The following is a 15,806-nucleotide window of genomic DNA, read 5'->3' as shown; positions in this document are numbered from 1 at the left end:
TTAATAATCTAATAATTTCTCTTTTTAAATAATAATTATTTATTCCTTATATATAATTCTTTTGCACAATTAACTGTATTATTAAACTTTTTTCTAATCAATTAAAATAAATCTATACATTCTTATATTTTATTTTATTTAAACTTATATTTTTCCGAATAATTAACTACATAAATAATCGATAATATAACTCTATATAAATTAACTTCGAAAACAGGATTATTCTATTCAAAAAGATATTAAAATATAATAAAAACTCTTTTCATTTCTTCAAAATCATCTATGAAAGGTACATATTAAAACAATTTTGAATAAGGCTCAATAATTTTTAAGTTTTCTCTAATAAAATCGTTATTATTAATAATATCATCTGTTAGTTTTGTACTCATTAAAGCATATGTAGTATATAAATTTTCTGCTGTTCCTTTTTCATCAAAATCATTATCATTTTTATTAAGAATAATTTTTTATACACTTTTATAAAATTAAATAAAAACTTATTGGTCAATATTACAAAATCTTACAATAGTATTAATATAAAAAAGACAATTTCTTAATAAATATTCATTAGTATATAAAATATCATCATTTCTATAAAAAAACTAGTTTACCTATTTACTTACTATCGAATAACATTTATTATCATATTTAATATAGTAATTTATATATCCAACGCAAATTTCAATAACATCATAGTTTAAATTCTATTCTTTTTCTAAATAATACTAAATTAAAGTTTACCATACTCCCTTAAAAGTAGCAAAAATTTTATCTTTATTATCCTTATAGAGGAATTTTAAGCATTCTAACTATCTATCTATTAATAATTATTAATGTAAAAATAAATTACTTTATATATTTTAAAAAATCTTCTTATATATTTTATTAAAATAATTCCTTTTTATAACTGGGTGCATTTTCCTTAATAAATATCCTAGCCTTTCCATTATTTCTTAATTGTCCTAATTAAAGAAATCTGTTTTTGAAATTTATCTAAAATAAATACTGATTATTGGATTTAATTCTATTTGAAATTCTTCTTTTAGTTTTTGGTCGTTTTCGTCATATTCTTAAGGAAATTCTAATTAAAAATATTTCTATAGACCCAAAATTATTTAAGTTAGACTTTATAAAGCCATCTAGAGTACATTTATATCTTCTTTTTCATTACTAAGGATATTTCTTATTAATTAAACGACTTCGAACTTTTTATATTCGAAGAATAATTAAGGACATTCCAAAACAAATTCACCTATTAAATATATTGAGCATTATTTTATTTATAATAAATCGTCAGGTATCTATTATGATTGGTAAAATTCGTAATATTATTATTAAGTTTCATCATCTTCAATATCATCTTCATTTTATTATTGAATATTATTTTCTATTTCTTCATCTAAATCGTCTTAATGTATATTTTAGTTATTTATTTAAATTTCATCTTTTTCTATAAATTTTAAATTTGTATTTATTTAACAATCGCGTATTAAACAAGGATATAATTAAAGAAAAATAAAATGAACGAAATTTTAATTATTAAAATCTTAAAATTTAAATGTATAGATAAATTAGTAAATTTATAATTTTAAACTTTCTGTAAGTTTCTCGTTTTTGTTTAATATTTCACAATATGAAGCTAATAAATTCTATATATAAGTATTTAATTCTTAATCTTTATTATTTTTTGATTATTATAAAGCTTTCCCTAAAGAAGAAAGACATGAAAGAGATGAATTTTTGATTTCAGAAAGTGATTTTTATGAAATTTTTATAAATTTTTCTTTAGAAAGTTCAATATCATATTACGATATAAATAACTCAATGTCTTTTTTATTTAAAATAGATTTAATTAATTAATAACAACATTCAGCTTCTTCATCTTATTGATCATATTAATCAAAAATTTTTAATAAATAAGAATATATTTCCCCTAAATACTCGAATAATTAACAATCATAACTATATTCAGCTTTAGAATATATTTTATCAAGTAAAGAAAGTATATAAGTTCTTACTTTTTAATTTTTCCTTTTTCATCTTTTTATAAATAAATAACTATTTTTTACATAAAATATTTCTCATATAAAGAAACATAAGAAATTGCAAACTAAGAAAGTTAATAAAGAAACCTCATTATATAACAGAAAATATTATTAAACTTCTCTAAATGAAATTCCATGTTTTTGAATATTATTGGGAACATTTTTCTTATTGAATTTATATTATAGTTTATTTAATAGAATAGAATATTATATATGCCTATTAATGTTTTTTCTTATATATTATCACTTTTACTGATTTCTTCTATTATTATTTTATTTAAAATAGGATCTATAAGCATCTTTTTATTACTATTATTTATACTTTCGATTAAATATTAGAATTCATTTGATAGTTGTTGGTCTTATTCATTTTCTATCTCTTTAATTGTGTCTTATTGGGCCATTGCTAACATAAAATATACTAAATTGGGAATATATTTACATGTTTTATTTAATTAGTTTACTATTATTTACTCAAATATTTATATTGAAAAATGTTTTATATTAAATTTTTATTTTTCGTAATCTTCTTTTTCCTAGTTTTCATTGTTTTTTAGAGAAAAATCTTTTAACAATTTAATAAAAAGTTCTAAAAGGGCTTATTCTTTTTGTTAATAAAAAAATTTATTTTGATTATATAAAAAAATAAGGAACGAATAAAATTATTTATTAGTAAAATCGAAAGAAGTTATTTAAATAAATTTTTAAAGGAAATATTTTTTGGTTTAGTTTTTTAATTTCTTTGTTTTTTCGATTTTCGGTAACATATTAATTAATAAAAGACTTTTTTTATATATAATTTCATCTTCTTTTTAATTCATAATATTTATTGGGGTTGTCTCGATTATTTTCTCTAAAATCAACTCAATATTATATATGTTTAAAAATCCTTTTTCTCTTTAAGATATTAACAAAAATAAATTTATTAACTTTAAAAATTAATTAAGATCTCCTTATATTGCTAATGAAATTAAATCAATTTCTGAAAGGGAAATTAAAGATGGATAGTTTTTCAAAAAATGGTCTATAATTTCACAAAGGAATATTTATGAGGAAGGGTTTTAGGTTTGCTTTTCTTTATATTTCTGGAAATATTAATGAAAAAGAGTTTGTATGTAATATTTTTCCTCAATATTGTTTAAATATTATCTAAGGTTTTAAAAATGGGCTTGTTTTTGGTCGTTTGGAATTTCCTCTTAAAGATTAAATTAATTAAATTATTCGAAAATTTTTTCCATCTTTTTTATTTTTTATCGGGAACAAAAAACGATTTTAATATATCTTTTATTTAATAAATTATTTATGTTTTTTTTTTTTAAAAAAAAAAAATTTTTAATATTATATTTTTTTGTTATTTAATTTTTTTTTGTTCATTATATATAAAATGAATGTTCTACTTTTAAAAAAAATTATACTTTGATATAAATAAAATTATTTTATTTAAGAATATAAATTTTCATTATTTCTAATTATAAAATAAATATAACATTTGAAAAAATCTATTAATATAAATAAATTTCATAGAAAAATAATAATCATTTAAAATAAATGTAATAAAATATGGAAAATATATTATAAGTTAAAAATTGATTTAAAGAAAATATAATAAAAAAAAAATTAAATTGAAGATTATGATTTTTATAAAAAATTTGTGTAAAAAAAAATTAATCTTAAAAACATTTAAAAATATATAAACGAATATTATTTAAGAAAGAATACATAATATTTATTTTAACATACTTTTATATAAAAAAAAATTAAATATTTTTTATTAATTATATAATATAAAAAATAAAAAAAATGTAAAATAAAAAAAAATATTTAATAATTAAATATAAATAAAATAAAAAATTATATGTATTAATAATATAAATAATAGATAATTATATAAAATAAAATTTTTAAAAAATAAATATAAATATTTATATAATTAATTATTATATAATTATTAGAAAAATATGTATTTATAAATATAATATATATATATTTAAATTTTTATATTTATTTTTATTTTTTTGTATAATATTTATATTTTTTTTTTTTTTTTTTTAAACAAAAAACTTAGTTATTATTATATCAATTTATATTTATTTTATTTAAAATTTTTACTTATATTTTTTTTTATATAGATATAAAAGTATTTTTATCTACATATCCTTTTTTTTTATCATATAATAAATATTTTAAAATTATAAAATTATTTTATATCTATTTTTATTAACATTTTATATATTATTAATTATTTATTTTTATATTTAATTATTTTTAAAATAATTTTAATAAAATAAATTTAGCATTTAACATTTTTTTATTTTAAGCTTTTTTTATTTAATTTATTTTTCATATTATTTTTATTTTTATATTTTTGCTATTATATAATAATATTAATTTATAATTAATTATTTTTGTTTTTTTTTTATATTATATATATTTTCTTTAATGAAGATTCAATTTAAATTTTTATTTCAAATATATTCTTTCTTTTTTTATTTATTATTAATATTTATATATATTTAATATTTTTTTTTACTATAATATACTTTATTTCGTTTTTTTTTCTTTAAATATTTTTTTTTTTTTATACTTCTATTTTTTTATATTTTCTTATTTTATTAATTATTTTTATTCAATTTGTTTTCTTTAATTAATACATATGTTTTTTTATTTTGATTTTTTGGAATGAAGTTTATATATTATTTAAAAGATTTTAATAATTAATTAAAGAATATAGCTTATTAATATTTATACTTTTTGTATTTTGCATTTTTTTTTATTTTAACTTTTTTTTTTTTATTTATTTGGTTTTGGTGGGAATTATTAGATATATATAAAGATCTTTTTTTTATTTTTTTTAAATATATTTTAATATATAAAAATTAAATTTTTATATTATTTTTTTTTTATAATATTATAATAATATTTTTTTTTTATTTAATTATTTCATATTTATTTTTTTAATTCTATTTTCATAATAGGCATTTGTTTTTCTTGGTCTTCTTAAGAGTAAAAAATTGAATTTTTTTAGATAATATTAACTTTTTCTATTTATAATTATTGTTTTATAATTTCTATTATTGTTACAAGTTTACTTATTTATTAATCTTATGCAAAAACAATCAATATATTTTAATTTTTTAATTATTCAATTCCTTTATTTACCATTTTTTTAATTGTACATTTGCCATTATTTGTTATTTTTATTTAATTTTAATCTTAAATTTATTCTTTTTATATTTAATCTTAATTATTTAATTATTATTATTCGTTATTTAATTTAATTTTTTTTATAATATAATCTTTTATTTTATTATTATTATCGTTTATTTAATTATTTTTATTTGTGAATTTTTCATATTTCTTTTTATTTTTTTATTACTATTATTAAGGTTTTTATTATTAAGGATTTTATTACTAAGATATTAATTCTTATGAATTATTCATTTTTTTAAATATTTTTTATATTAATAAAATATCTATCTATATATTTATATATATTTTTTTTTACAATTTTATTTACTTTAATAAAATTTATATATACTATTTCTATATAATTCAAATGTATTAGTTTTTTAATAATAATAAAATAAATAAAATTTAAAATGTAATTAAAATAATATAATATAAATCCACAAAGTATATATAACCAGAAAGGAAAACAAATATAAATAATGAAAAAATAATTAAATTTAAACAAAAATAATACACTTAAAAATTAATAAAACTATATATAAAAATATTCCAGAAACGCTACTAGTAATAATAGCTTTTAAGAATAAGAAAAGAAAGGATAACCTTTATCGCAATTAATTTTTAGTAAAAAGAAATAAGAAGAAAATATATAAAATAAAAGTACATAAGAAAGTAGTATAAATTATGATTAATATAATATTAAGAATATAAAAGTGTAAAAAATATATATTTTTGAATAAAAAATAAACGAAAAATAAATTCAATATGAAAAACTTTTATATAGATTAAATGAAAAAAACTAAAAAAATATTTCTTTATTTTAAAATAATATTAAGCTTTTAGAAAATATAAAAGATACAATATATTTAGAAATTGATTAAATAAAAAATCAATTAATATAAGAATTTAATATATAAAGTAATACTATTAAAATTAATTAAAGCTAATTAAACTAAGTATTAAACTATTTACATATTACTTAAATTGATGTTTTGAATAATAAATTTAGAATCATAAATTAAATGGACTTTAATAGTTTTAAATTTATTTTAAATTAATATGATAAAATTATTGATTAGTTTGATAAAAAAAAATACATGAACAAATTAATTAATTATTATTGGAAAGTTTAAAATTTAATTAAGAAAATTTTTTTGTTTAAGAAATTAATAAAATTTGGAAGTTAATAAATGAACTTATAAAAGAAAAAAAAATGCTATTTTTTCAAAAAAATAAAGCTTTTAGGAAAATAATTAAAGCTTTTAGTAAAAAAAATAAAGTTTTAAGGATAAAAATGAAAGCTTTTAGGAAAAAAATGAAGGCTTTTTATAAAAAAATAAAGACTTTTTGTAAAAAAGTGAAGGCTTTTTAGAAAAAAATGAAGTCTTTTTACAAAAAAGTGATTATTTAATTGAAGAGGATGAAAAAATCGATAAAAAATAAATAAATTCATATAATTTTAATAAATTAATATAACAAGGAAGAAATAAATAAAATAATAAAACAAATAAATATAATGAACTTATTAATAAAATTAAAATTAATTAAAAATAAACATAACATTTTTGTAATAATTTTATATAATAGACTTTATTTTGAATTATATATAATTATATAATACCTTTAATTTTTTATTATTTATTTTGATTTAAATAATAACAAATTTTTATAATTAAAATTTTATATTTTTTTATTTTTTTCTAATGTCAATATAATATTGCGAAAAGCATAAAAAAGAAATTAATTTTATTTGTATAGATTTATTATGCGAATATAAAGAATAATAAAGACTTTTATGCTAAAAATGTCTAAATAATTTCAGTTTTCATAAAAGACATCATTTAGTTTCGATAGAAAATTTCGAAAATCAAATAAAAGAAAATTATAATTTTTAAATGGAGTAAATAAAATAAGAAAAGGAAATCTAATATTAATAATTAAATCATATATAGTAAGAATTAAATAAAGAATTTTAAAGATTTAAAAGAATTATCTCTTTTAAAGAAATAGATAATAATCAAAATTAATAATAATATTAAAATGCAGATATAGAAGAAAAATTATGTATATATCATAATGAATATATAAATGAAAAAAAAGAAAATTTAAGTGAAAAAGATTAAAAAATATAAAAAATAATGTAGTTTTCAAAAGAACTATTATTAAATTTTAAACAAAATCATTTTGATATAAAAAAACTGGTTGGATTTAATTTGAAAACAAATAAAATTTATCTAAATGATGTTTTTTTATTTCCTTTTATAATTAAAAATCTCATAAAATTAAGTCAAAACTTAATATGTTTTATTTGTGAAGAATAAACAGGAATTTTTTGTTATGATTTAATTGAAAATGAACTAAAATATTATGTAAAAGTAGACATAAAATTTGATAAAATAATAAAATTTTAAAGTTTGAGAAAAATAGGAGCTATTTTTAATGGAAATATATATATTATAGACATAATTAATGGGGAAAAGGGAAAAATTTTTCAAACTAAAAAATAAATAATAGATGTATAGTATTTAATAAAAAGTAATTTGATAAATATAATAGTTGATTTTAAAAAAATCTTTATTTTAAACATTTAAAATAATAAAACTACAAAAATTATAAATTTCGAAAACACACCAATCTTTTCTTGTACTTTGAGTATATTTATTCCAAATTTACTTTTTTTGAATTTTATTAATGGAAAATTTTCCATATTTGATATCCTTTAGAATAAAAATATTTTTGAATCTGATGTTAATTAGAAAAAATTGTTAGGATGTTTATAAGGTTATTATTATTCCAAATATATTAATGATAATTGTATTGTCTTATTTTCATAAAATAGCCTGAATGTGTTTTTTTAAAATACTAACGATGGATGTATTTATAAAGTTATTAAAGGAAAATAAGTTTTTCATTTTTTTGATGTTTTTAGAGAATATTGGGTTCCTTTATATTTAAATAATAGTGTTTTTTTAGAATGCTTTAAAGAACAAAATTCTTTTAAGTAAATTAATTTATTGTGTAAATATTAAAATTAATTTAGCTTTTTAAGTGGTAATTGTCCAATTTGTATTTTGGACCTTTATTAATTTATTGTCGTTATTTTCAAATGTGGGAATATATTTTATATTAAATGATGTTTGTGGTTTATATAAATAAAAATATATATATGCAATTTTATAAATAAATAAATAATTTTTTTTCTATGTTTAAAAATAATTATAATATTTTTAAACCAATCAAAAAATAAATAAAAAAATATTAATTTCATTTCATCATTTAATCATCTTAATAAGAGAATTCTAATAAAAATAATATATTTAATTTAAAAATATTTATTAATATATTATTATATAATTATATATATATATATATATATATATATATATATATATATATATATATATATATAATATAATATGTATATAATTTACCTTCATATTTAGCATTAGTTGGTTCTAAAGAGTTCAAATCTTAATTAAGAGACTAAGTATCAAGTTATGTGAATTCTTGATCAAAATTAGATATATCAAGTTCATGTTTAATTTTAGGTACAAAAGGCGCTTTAATTTTTTTGTTAATTAGATTTTCCCAAATGACTTTTTAGAAAAAGGATGATTTTTGATTTATTAAGCTCCTTTAGAACCTAATCTATTTTCAGGTTCTTTTTATAAAAGTTAAAATATTAAGTCTTTTAATTCAAGACTTATTTTAATATCAGGTTTAGGTTCAGGATAACTTTAATTTTAATTTAATCAAAAAGTTATCTTCTATCTTCTTTATAGAAAGGGGGTAAACCTGTAATTAATTCATAAACCAAACAACCTAAAGTCCACCAATCAACAGGTTTTCCATGTCCTTTTTTTAATAATACTTCTGGGGCCAAATATTCTGGAGTTCCACAAACAGATGTTGCATTTTGTTCTGTTACATTTCTTTTAGAAAGTCCAAAATCAGCTACTTTTAAATACCCATCTTTATCTATTAGTACATTTTCAGGTTTTAAACTATAATATATATAAATGTATAAAAATAAAAGTATAAAAATATATATATATATATATGTATAAATATATATATTTATTTATATATTATATTTTTAAATAAAATTACTCTCTGTATATAATATTTTTAGTATGTAAATATTCTAGTGCTAATACAATTTAAGCAGAATAAAATTTTACGGAATATTCATCTAAACGTCTGTTTTTGCATAATAAATTAAATAATTCGCCTCCTGGACAATAATCTAAAACAAAAAATAATTTTCTTTCATTTTAAAATGAATAATATAGTTTAATTATAAAAGGGTGATCTGCAGATACTAGTATATTTCGTTCAGTTTTTATATGATCAACTTACTTTTTTAATTCAATGTATGATTTCTTAAGCATTTTTATAGCAAATATTTTCCCATCATCCTTCTTTTTTACAAGAACTACTTTTGCGTAAGATCCTTTACCTAAAACTTTTATTAAGTTAAATTAGTCAATAGACATTCGATTGTTTTATTTTGGAGGATTTTTAAACAAATTTACTTAGTCTTCATATGAGACGTCGTTATAATATTCTTTTCTATTTAGTCGTATTGTTGAAGATCCATTTATTTTATTATATTTTTAATTTTATTTTAGTTTTTATTTTAATTAAATAAATTAAAAACCAAAAAATTATTTTTTATTTTTTACTAAATAATTTCTTATATATTTTATATTTTTTTTATTATTTTTTGTTTGAAATATAATATATATTTATTAATTTTAATTCTATTTTTAACAAAAATTAAAGATATATGTTTTATTTTTATAAATATTGATATATATAGATTTAAATATATTATAATTCTTTTATAATTAATTAAAAATGTTTTAGTTTTATAAAAAATATGTAAAAATTTATTGAAATTCTATTTAACAATACATTGATTTTAAGCTTTTATAAATAGTTTAAATTTATTATTTTAATGTTAGTTTTTTATAATAGTAATAAATAAATCCCTCTATATTTTAATTATATAATTAAAAAATAATACAATACATCCATATATTATTTTTTAAAAAAGAAATTTTTTGTAATAGATAATTTTAATTATATATTTATTTATTAATAATATAAAAATAATTATTTTTTAATTAAAAAAAAAAAAAAAAAATTTTTTCAAATATTATAAAATTATAAAGGAAGATTTAGAAATTCAAATAAAACTTCCTATATTATTTCATTTCTAAATATTATCAATTTCCATTTTAATATTTATAATATTTTAATATATTTTAATTTAGCTTGAGTATATTTAAAGAAAATATTTTAATATGAACCAAGATTTCTGATAAAAAAAGTGTTTTATAAATTTCATATTATAAATTAAATAATAAATTAACCTTAGTTTATTTTTGTTTGACATTAATAATAAACTTTAACTTTCAAAATCAATAAATAATTCAGTTAAATTAATAAAAATTTAATTGTTAAAAATTTATTATTAAAAATTAACAATATCAATATCATATTTATCAATTTCAAAATCGAATTTTTTCAAAATATTTTTATTTTTACAGATTATATTTTATAAACATTAAAAAAATTATTGACTTTATTCTTAATTTAGTTTAATTTTATTATTTTTTTAATCAATATCTTTACATTATATTTTTATTTTTATTATATTTAATTATTTATTAATATTTTATCCAAAAAACTATAAAAAATTCACAATATCGAATTCGTTATAATAATAAACAGAAATTATCAAACTTTCCAAAGTTTAATTTTATTAAATAAATTTTCCTAAAATTTCTTAATTAGATTATTAAATAAAAAATATATTATCTATTTCCAAATACTATATTTATGTTTAATTCAAGTTCTTTAATAATTCGAATAAATTGTTTTCATTATTTTATTTATTTTCTTCTTTAATTTATCTTGTTATATTTTATTTATTGATTTGAATTTAAAAATATTTCATGTTTAATATATTATTTAAGTTATTATATAATTTTTAACTAACTAGTTATTATAAAGATTCTTAGTCAATAAAAATAGTTAACCTTTAAATATTTTAATAATTATAGTCAATGTATTTCATATAATTGCTTATTTCTTAAGATGTTTAAACTAAATATAAGTTTAGATGTAAATTTTAATTTTATTCATTTAAAATTGCATTTTGAAAATTATTTTTATTTAAGTTAATTACTTTTATTTTTTATTTTTAAATTACTAATTCATGTATTTCATTTGATAAATCTCTAACTTATTGCTATAATTCTTCGAAATTGTCATTTTAAATTTACATGTTAAAATTATTATTTGAAATTTACTTTAAAAATTATTATCCATTCTAAAAATATTATTCATATTTAAAAATATTATCATCTAATTAATTATAAAGATCACTTTAAGATTTCAAACTTTTTTGAATATAAATAATTTGATAAAAATTAACATATTCAATTTAATAGCTTTCTTAATTTATTAACTTTTTATATTCACATTTTTCAATTATATTTGCTGTATTTAATAAATCTTGATTTAAAAATTCATTAATTTATTTTTTTAAATCATATATTTACTAAGAAAATTTATTATTTAATTATTATAAATTTTTTATTTTAATATTTATTTATTCTATTAAATTATTATATTAGCTTTCTTACTTAAATAAAGCTTTTATTATTTTTTTTCTTATTTTTTCTGTTTTTTATTAATATTCATTGTTTTGATCATCTATTAAATATATAACATGTGATTCATGTTAGAGCTTAATACATTATTTACATAAAGGTATTTATTTTTATCTACATAATTAGCTTAAGCATATATATTCTGCTCTAACTAATTTATGGTTATAGCAATTCATTTATAAATAAATTTTATAATTTGTAAAGTATTTATTTATTACAAAAAAATTAAAAATAAATTGTAATAAATTTAGTCATATTTTACACTATTAAAATATTATATTTTATAATATAAATATAATTTATATATAATTAAAAAATCTAATATTACAATAGTCATATATATTAATAATATTTAATAATACATAATTTATCATATAATATTAAAATATTTAATTCAAATAAAAAATACATAGTTTTATCTTAAAAAAATATAGACATATATTTTTTAAAAAGAATAAAAAAAATATACATTTTAAATATATTAAATTATTTTATAATTCTGAAAATATTCATTATCTAAATTCTTTTTTAATATCTGTTTTGCAAACTGGACAGAGTGAACTTTTTACTAACCAAGCATCAATACAATCTGCATGGAAAGAATGTGCACAATTGAGCATTTTTAATTTTTCCCCTTCTTCATAATCAGAGAAACATATAACGCATTTTTTTTAATCATCTGATAAGTTCGGATTATTTTTAAATTAATATACAGGCATCTCTTTTAATTAATCTTTTTTCAAACCACTTGGTCTATTAGGGGCTCCTCCATTATAATTAATTAACTACATCATCATTAAATCTAAATCATTTATAAAAACAGGCTATCTTCCTTAATTTCCATTTTAAAAAATTACAACCCTTCTTTATCTTTACCTTGGCAAATTAAACAAAGGCAAAAATAAATCAGGTATTTGGAAATCAGAAATTTCATCATTTTAAATATTTGAATTACTTTATTATTAATTATTTTAATTAAATTAGTTTTATTGTCTTCTTTATTATTAGTTGTTTAAATTTACATTATGTTCTATGTAATTATTAGGATCTATAAAATCAATTTAACCTTATTAATTATCGAAAATATTGAAATCAGTTTATTATTATTAATTTAATTATTGTTATTATTAATTCCATTGTTATTATTATTAATTCCATTATTATTATTGTATGTTCCATTATTATTACTGTTAATTACATTACTATTATTATTAATTGTTTTGTTTTTATTTTGGTTTTTGTAGATTTTAATCTCTATTATTTTTAATATTCCTTGTTTAAACTTAATCTTCTTTACATTCTAAATGATGGTATTACATTACACTCATGGGAAATATTTAATTGCATTTGTAACATGATTAAAGCCTATTTTCACAATTAATTTCATGATCTTCTAATTAGTTTAATTATAATTCTAATTAGCAATTAGGGCAATGTATTTATTCTATTTCTTGAAATTATTGTTAAATTATATCTGCTTATGGATCTTATTTTTTTTTTTCTAATTATGGTTACTATTATTATTGAATATGTTGTTATTGTTGTTAATTACATTTTAAATCATGTAATATGAAATTATTTGTTAAAATATTTTTTTAACATTTACTACAGAAGGTATAATTTTATAAATGAAAATCCATATTTTTATTTAATATTTATTTTTATTTTATAAATTATGATTTTTGCTTTTTTAAATTATTATAAAAAATATATAAATTATTTTTATTATCATTACTATTATTACTATTATTAATATTATTACTATTATTATTATTATTAATATTATTATTATTTTTAATATAATTATTATTATTTATTTTTATATTTTAACATTATTATTTACCTAAATATTTATTTTTATTTATATTATATTCTAATATTCTTTTGTTCAAATAGAATGTTATTAAGGTAATAAAAATATATTTAAAATATTTATAATAATTTTATTATTTTTATTTAAAAAAATGTAATAATTAATAATATAAAAAATATTACCAATAATATTTTAAATTAATTTGAATAATTAATAGAATTTTTATAAAAAATCTTATAAATAATTTAAATAATACATGGATTTATATTAATATAATTTATTTAAATATAAATATTTAAAAAATATAAAAAATAATTTTGTTATTTGAAAATTATATTATATAATTTATGATTATTTATTATATTATATTTATATAATGAAAATAAGTTTTTTAATATCTTTTATTTAATATATTTTTTTTTATAATTAAATAAATTGTTTTTATTATTACATGAAAATTTATTTTTATTATAATTAAAATTTATATTTATATTACATTAAAAAAATTATATTATTATTATTATTATTATTATTATTATTATTATTATTATTATTATTATTTTTATAATTATTATTATTATTATTATTATTTTTATTTAATTTTTAATAAATTTTATTATAAAGCTTTCATTAAAATCTTTTTTTATTTATTAATTATATTTGTTTACATTTTTTTTTCTTTAATGAATATTTATTTAATTTTTTTAATTTTTTTTAATATCTTTTATATTTATTTATATTATTTTTATTTTTATTTATTAATTATATTTTATTTATATTCTTTTTTTTATTTATTTTTATTTGCTCTCATATTTTTATATTTTTTTTTTATAATTAATTTTTTTTTATGCCTATAATTATTCTTTTTCAATTCAGTCCTATTTTAAAATTTTTATAATTAACTTATTATATTAATTATAATTTCTATACTTTTCTATTTTTCTAATATTTTTATTAATCTATAACATTATAATTTTGTATTAATATATTTTAATATTTTTTTTATTTTTACAAATTATTCTATTTTTATTTCTTTTTAGCTTCGTAATCATTATTTCTTAATTTAACTTCAATTTAGACGTTATCATTTTTTGTTTTAATTTTGCACTTTGTAAAGTATTTATTTTACTTGTCATTAAGTTTCGAATAGAATTTCAGAAATAGTTTAACTTATATAATTTTTTTTATAAATTTCTTCAGTTTTTAATATAGAAATATTAGTTAGTTTTATATTATATAGATTCGCTAGATTAAGACTTATATTTAGGAATCAATAAACTATTATTTTATTACTTTTCATAATTTTATTTATCGAAACTTTTTAATATTATTTCAATAATAATTATTATTATTTTATTTATTATTTTTATTTTATTTTTAAAAATAATTTTTTATTATATTTTATATTTTTGATAAGATAACCTATTATATCCGAAATATATATTTATTAAAAATATAATCTAGTATTTAATTGTTTTCTTAATATAAATTATTTATACATTTTGAATTTATCTGCATTTTTTTTGTTATTTTTTTTTTATCACATATTGAGTAAAGGTGAGAAAGAGTAATTTATATTATATTATATTTATTTATTCTTAAATAAATTAAATTCAGAAATTTTATTTAATAAAAGATTATATTTCATAAAATTCTTTTAATAATAAATCTATAAAATTTTATATTTTTATCAATTTTATTAAATGTTTTTTTAAAAATAATAATAATGACCTTTTTATCATTTACATAGTATAAAAATCAATAGTTTTAATTGAAAGATTTCTTAATCCCATAGAAATAAATTTATAATAAATTATATGTAAATTTACTGATCTTGTATCTCTTTAAGCAACTTTAATCACAGTTATATTATCAAAACAATAAGATTTAACATTTTTAATAAGCCATATAAAATCATAAATTTCATATTTAGAAAGCCAAGAAGGAATTTATAAAATTTATTCTTCAATTATCCTACTAAAACACAATATTTTATTCTATGTTTATTAAAATATATTATTATTTGTAAATTAGTTCTTTCGTTAATTGAATCAAATTATCATTTCATTAATAATT

General features: G+C 14.2%; 2 protein-coding genes across 2 annotated transcripts in view, besides 43 other annotated features; both read right to left on the bottom strand. All coding sequences in view use genetic code 6, as the record gives it.

Moving 5' to 3' along the window:
* The window catches only part of IMG5_144780 (hypothetical protein), a gene marked incomplete at both ends in the record, with an annotated part of 1,857 nt that extends 1,221 nt beyond the window's left edge, over positions 1–636 (bottom strand). Inside the window, 2 exons of the mRNA XM_004031192.1 lie at positions 1–20; positions 612–636. The exon at positions 1–20 is cut by the window's left edge and continues 64 nt beyond it. Coding sequence (XP_004031240.1) covers positions 1–20; positions 612–636 — 45 coding nt within the window. The remainder of the gene's footprint in view (positions 21–611) is intronic.
* Positions 637–3,381: 2,745 nt separating this feature from the next.
* Positions 3,382–3,424: a microsatellite.
* Positions 3,425–3,848: 424 nt separating this feature from the next.
* Positions 3,849–3,921: a microsatellite.
* A 116-nt stretch (positions 3,922–4,037) lies between these two features.
* Positions 4,038–4,083: a microsatellite.
* Positions 4,084–4,377: 294 nt separating this feature from the next.
* Positions 4,378–4,412: a microsatellite.
* A 522-nt stretch (positions 4,413–4,934) lies between these two features.
* Positions 4,935–5,001: a microsatellite.
* An 81-nt stretch (positions 5,002–5,082) lies between these two features.
* Positions 5,083–5,124: a microsatellite.
* Positions 5,125–5,236: 112 nt separating this feature from the next.
* Positions 5,237–5,289: a microsatellite.
* Positions 5,262–5,381: a microsatellite.
* Positions 5,344–5,383: a microsatellite.
* Positions 5,384–5,421: 38 nt separating this feature from the next.
* Positions 5,422–5,461: a microsatellite.
* Positions 5,462–5,485: 24 nt separating this feature from the next.
* Positions 5,486–5,595: a microsatellite.
* Positions 5,596–5,717: 122 nt separating this feature from the next.
* Positions 5,718–5,755: a microsatellite.
* Positions 5,756–6,460: 705 nt separating this feature from the next.
* Positions 6,461–6,624: a microsatellite.
* Positions 6,462–6,633: a microsatellite.
* Positions 6,525–6,637: a microsatellite.
* A 1,820-nt stretch (positions 6,638–8,457) lies between these two features.
* On the bottom strand, positions 8,458–10,153 carry IMG5_144770 (protein kinase domain protein; the record flags this gene model as incomplete). Its single annotated transcript, XM_004031191.1, has 3 exons — positions 8,458–8,533; positions 8,666–9,238; positions 9,345–10,153. The coding sequence occupies 2 exons, from the start codon at positions 10,151–10,153 to the stop codon at positions 8,767–8,769; spliced, it is 1,281 nt and encodes a 426-aa protein (XP_004031239.1). The 3' UTR covers positions 8,458–8,533; positions 8,666–8,766.
* Positions 8,573–8,659: a microsatellite.
* Positions 9,240–9,308: a microsatellite.
* Positions 9,248–9,309: a microsatellite.
* Positions 9,278–9,328: a microsatellite.
* Positions 9,834–9,876: a microsatellite.
* Positions 10,154–10,679: 526 nt separating the features above from the next.
* Positions 10,680–10,722: a microsatellite.
* Positions 10,681–10,722: a microsatellite.
* A 152-nt stretch (positions 10,723–10,874) lies between these two features.
* Positions 10,875–10,919: a microsatellite.
* Positions 10,920–11,514: 595 nt separating this feature from the next.
* Positions 11,515–11,569: a microsatellite.
* Positions 11,555–11,607: a microsatellite.
* A 585-nt stretch (positions 11,608–12,192) lies between these two features.
* Positions 12,193–12,226: a microsatellite.
* A 788-nt stretch (positions 12,227–13,014) lies between these two features.
* Positions 13,015–13,134: a microsatellite.
* Positions 13,021–13,085: a microsatellite.
* Positions 13,041–13,080: a microsatellite.
* Positions 13,135–13,632: 498 nt separating the features above from the next.
* Positions 13,633–13,757: a microsatellite.
* Positions 13,758–14,144: 387 nt separating this feature from the next.
* Positions 14,145–14,221: a microsatellite.
* Positions 14,145–14,233: a microsatellite.
* Positions 14,169–14,233: a microsatellite.
* A 2-nt stretch (positions 14,234–14,235) lies between these two features.
* Positions 14,236–14,327: a microsatellite.
* Positions 14,242–14,352: a microsatellite.
* Positions 14,353–14,368: 16 nt separating this feature from the next.
* Positions 14,369–14,437: a microsatellite.
* Positions 14,418–14,526: a microsatellite.
* Positions 14,419–14,533: a microsatellite.
* Positions 14,421–14,533: a microsatellite.
* Positions 14,430–14,533: a microsatellite.
* Positions 14,470–14,533: a microsatellite.
* Positions 14,534–15,071: 538 nt separating this feature from the next.
* Positions 15,072–15,107: a microsatellite.
* Positions 15,073–15,110: a microsatellite.
* Between the last annotated feature and the right edge of the window lie 696 nt (positions 15,111–15,806).

Source organism: Ichthyophthirius multifiliis (genome assembly GCF_000220395.1).
Source record: "Ichthyophthirius multifiliis unplaced genomic scaffold scaff_1120509251124, whole genome shotgun sequence".
Lineage (NCBI taxonomy): Eukaryota > Ciliophora > Oligohymenophorea > Hymenostomatida > Ichthyophthirius > Ichthyophthirius multifiliis.
The sequence above is the reverse complement of the archived record's forward strand: the minus strand, read 5'-3'. Positions and strand labels throughout refer to the sequence as shown.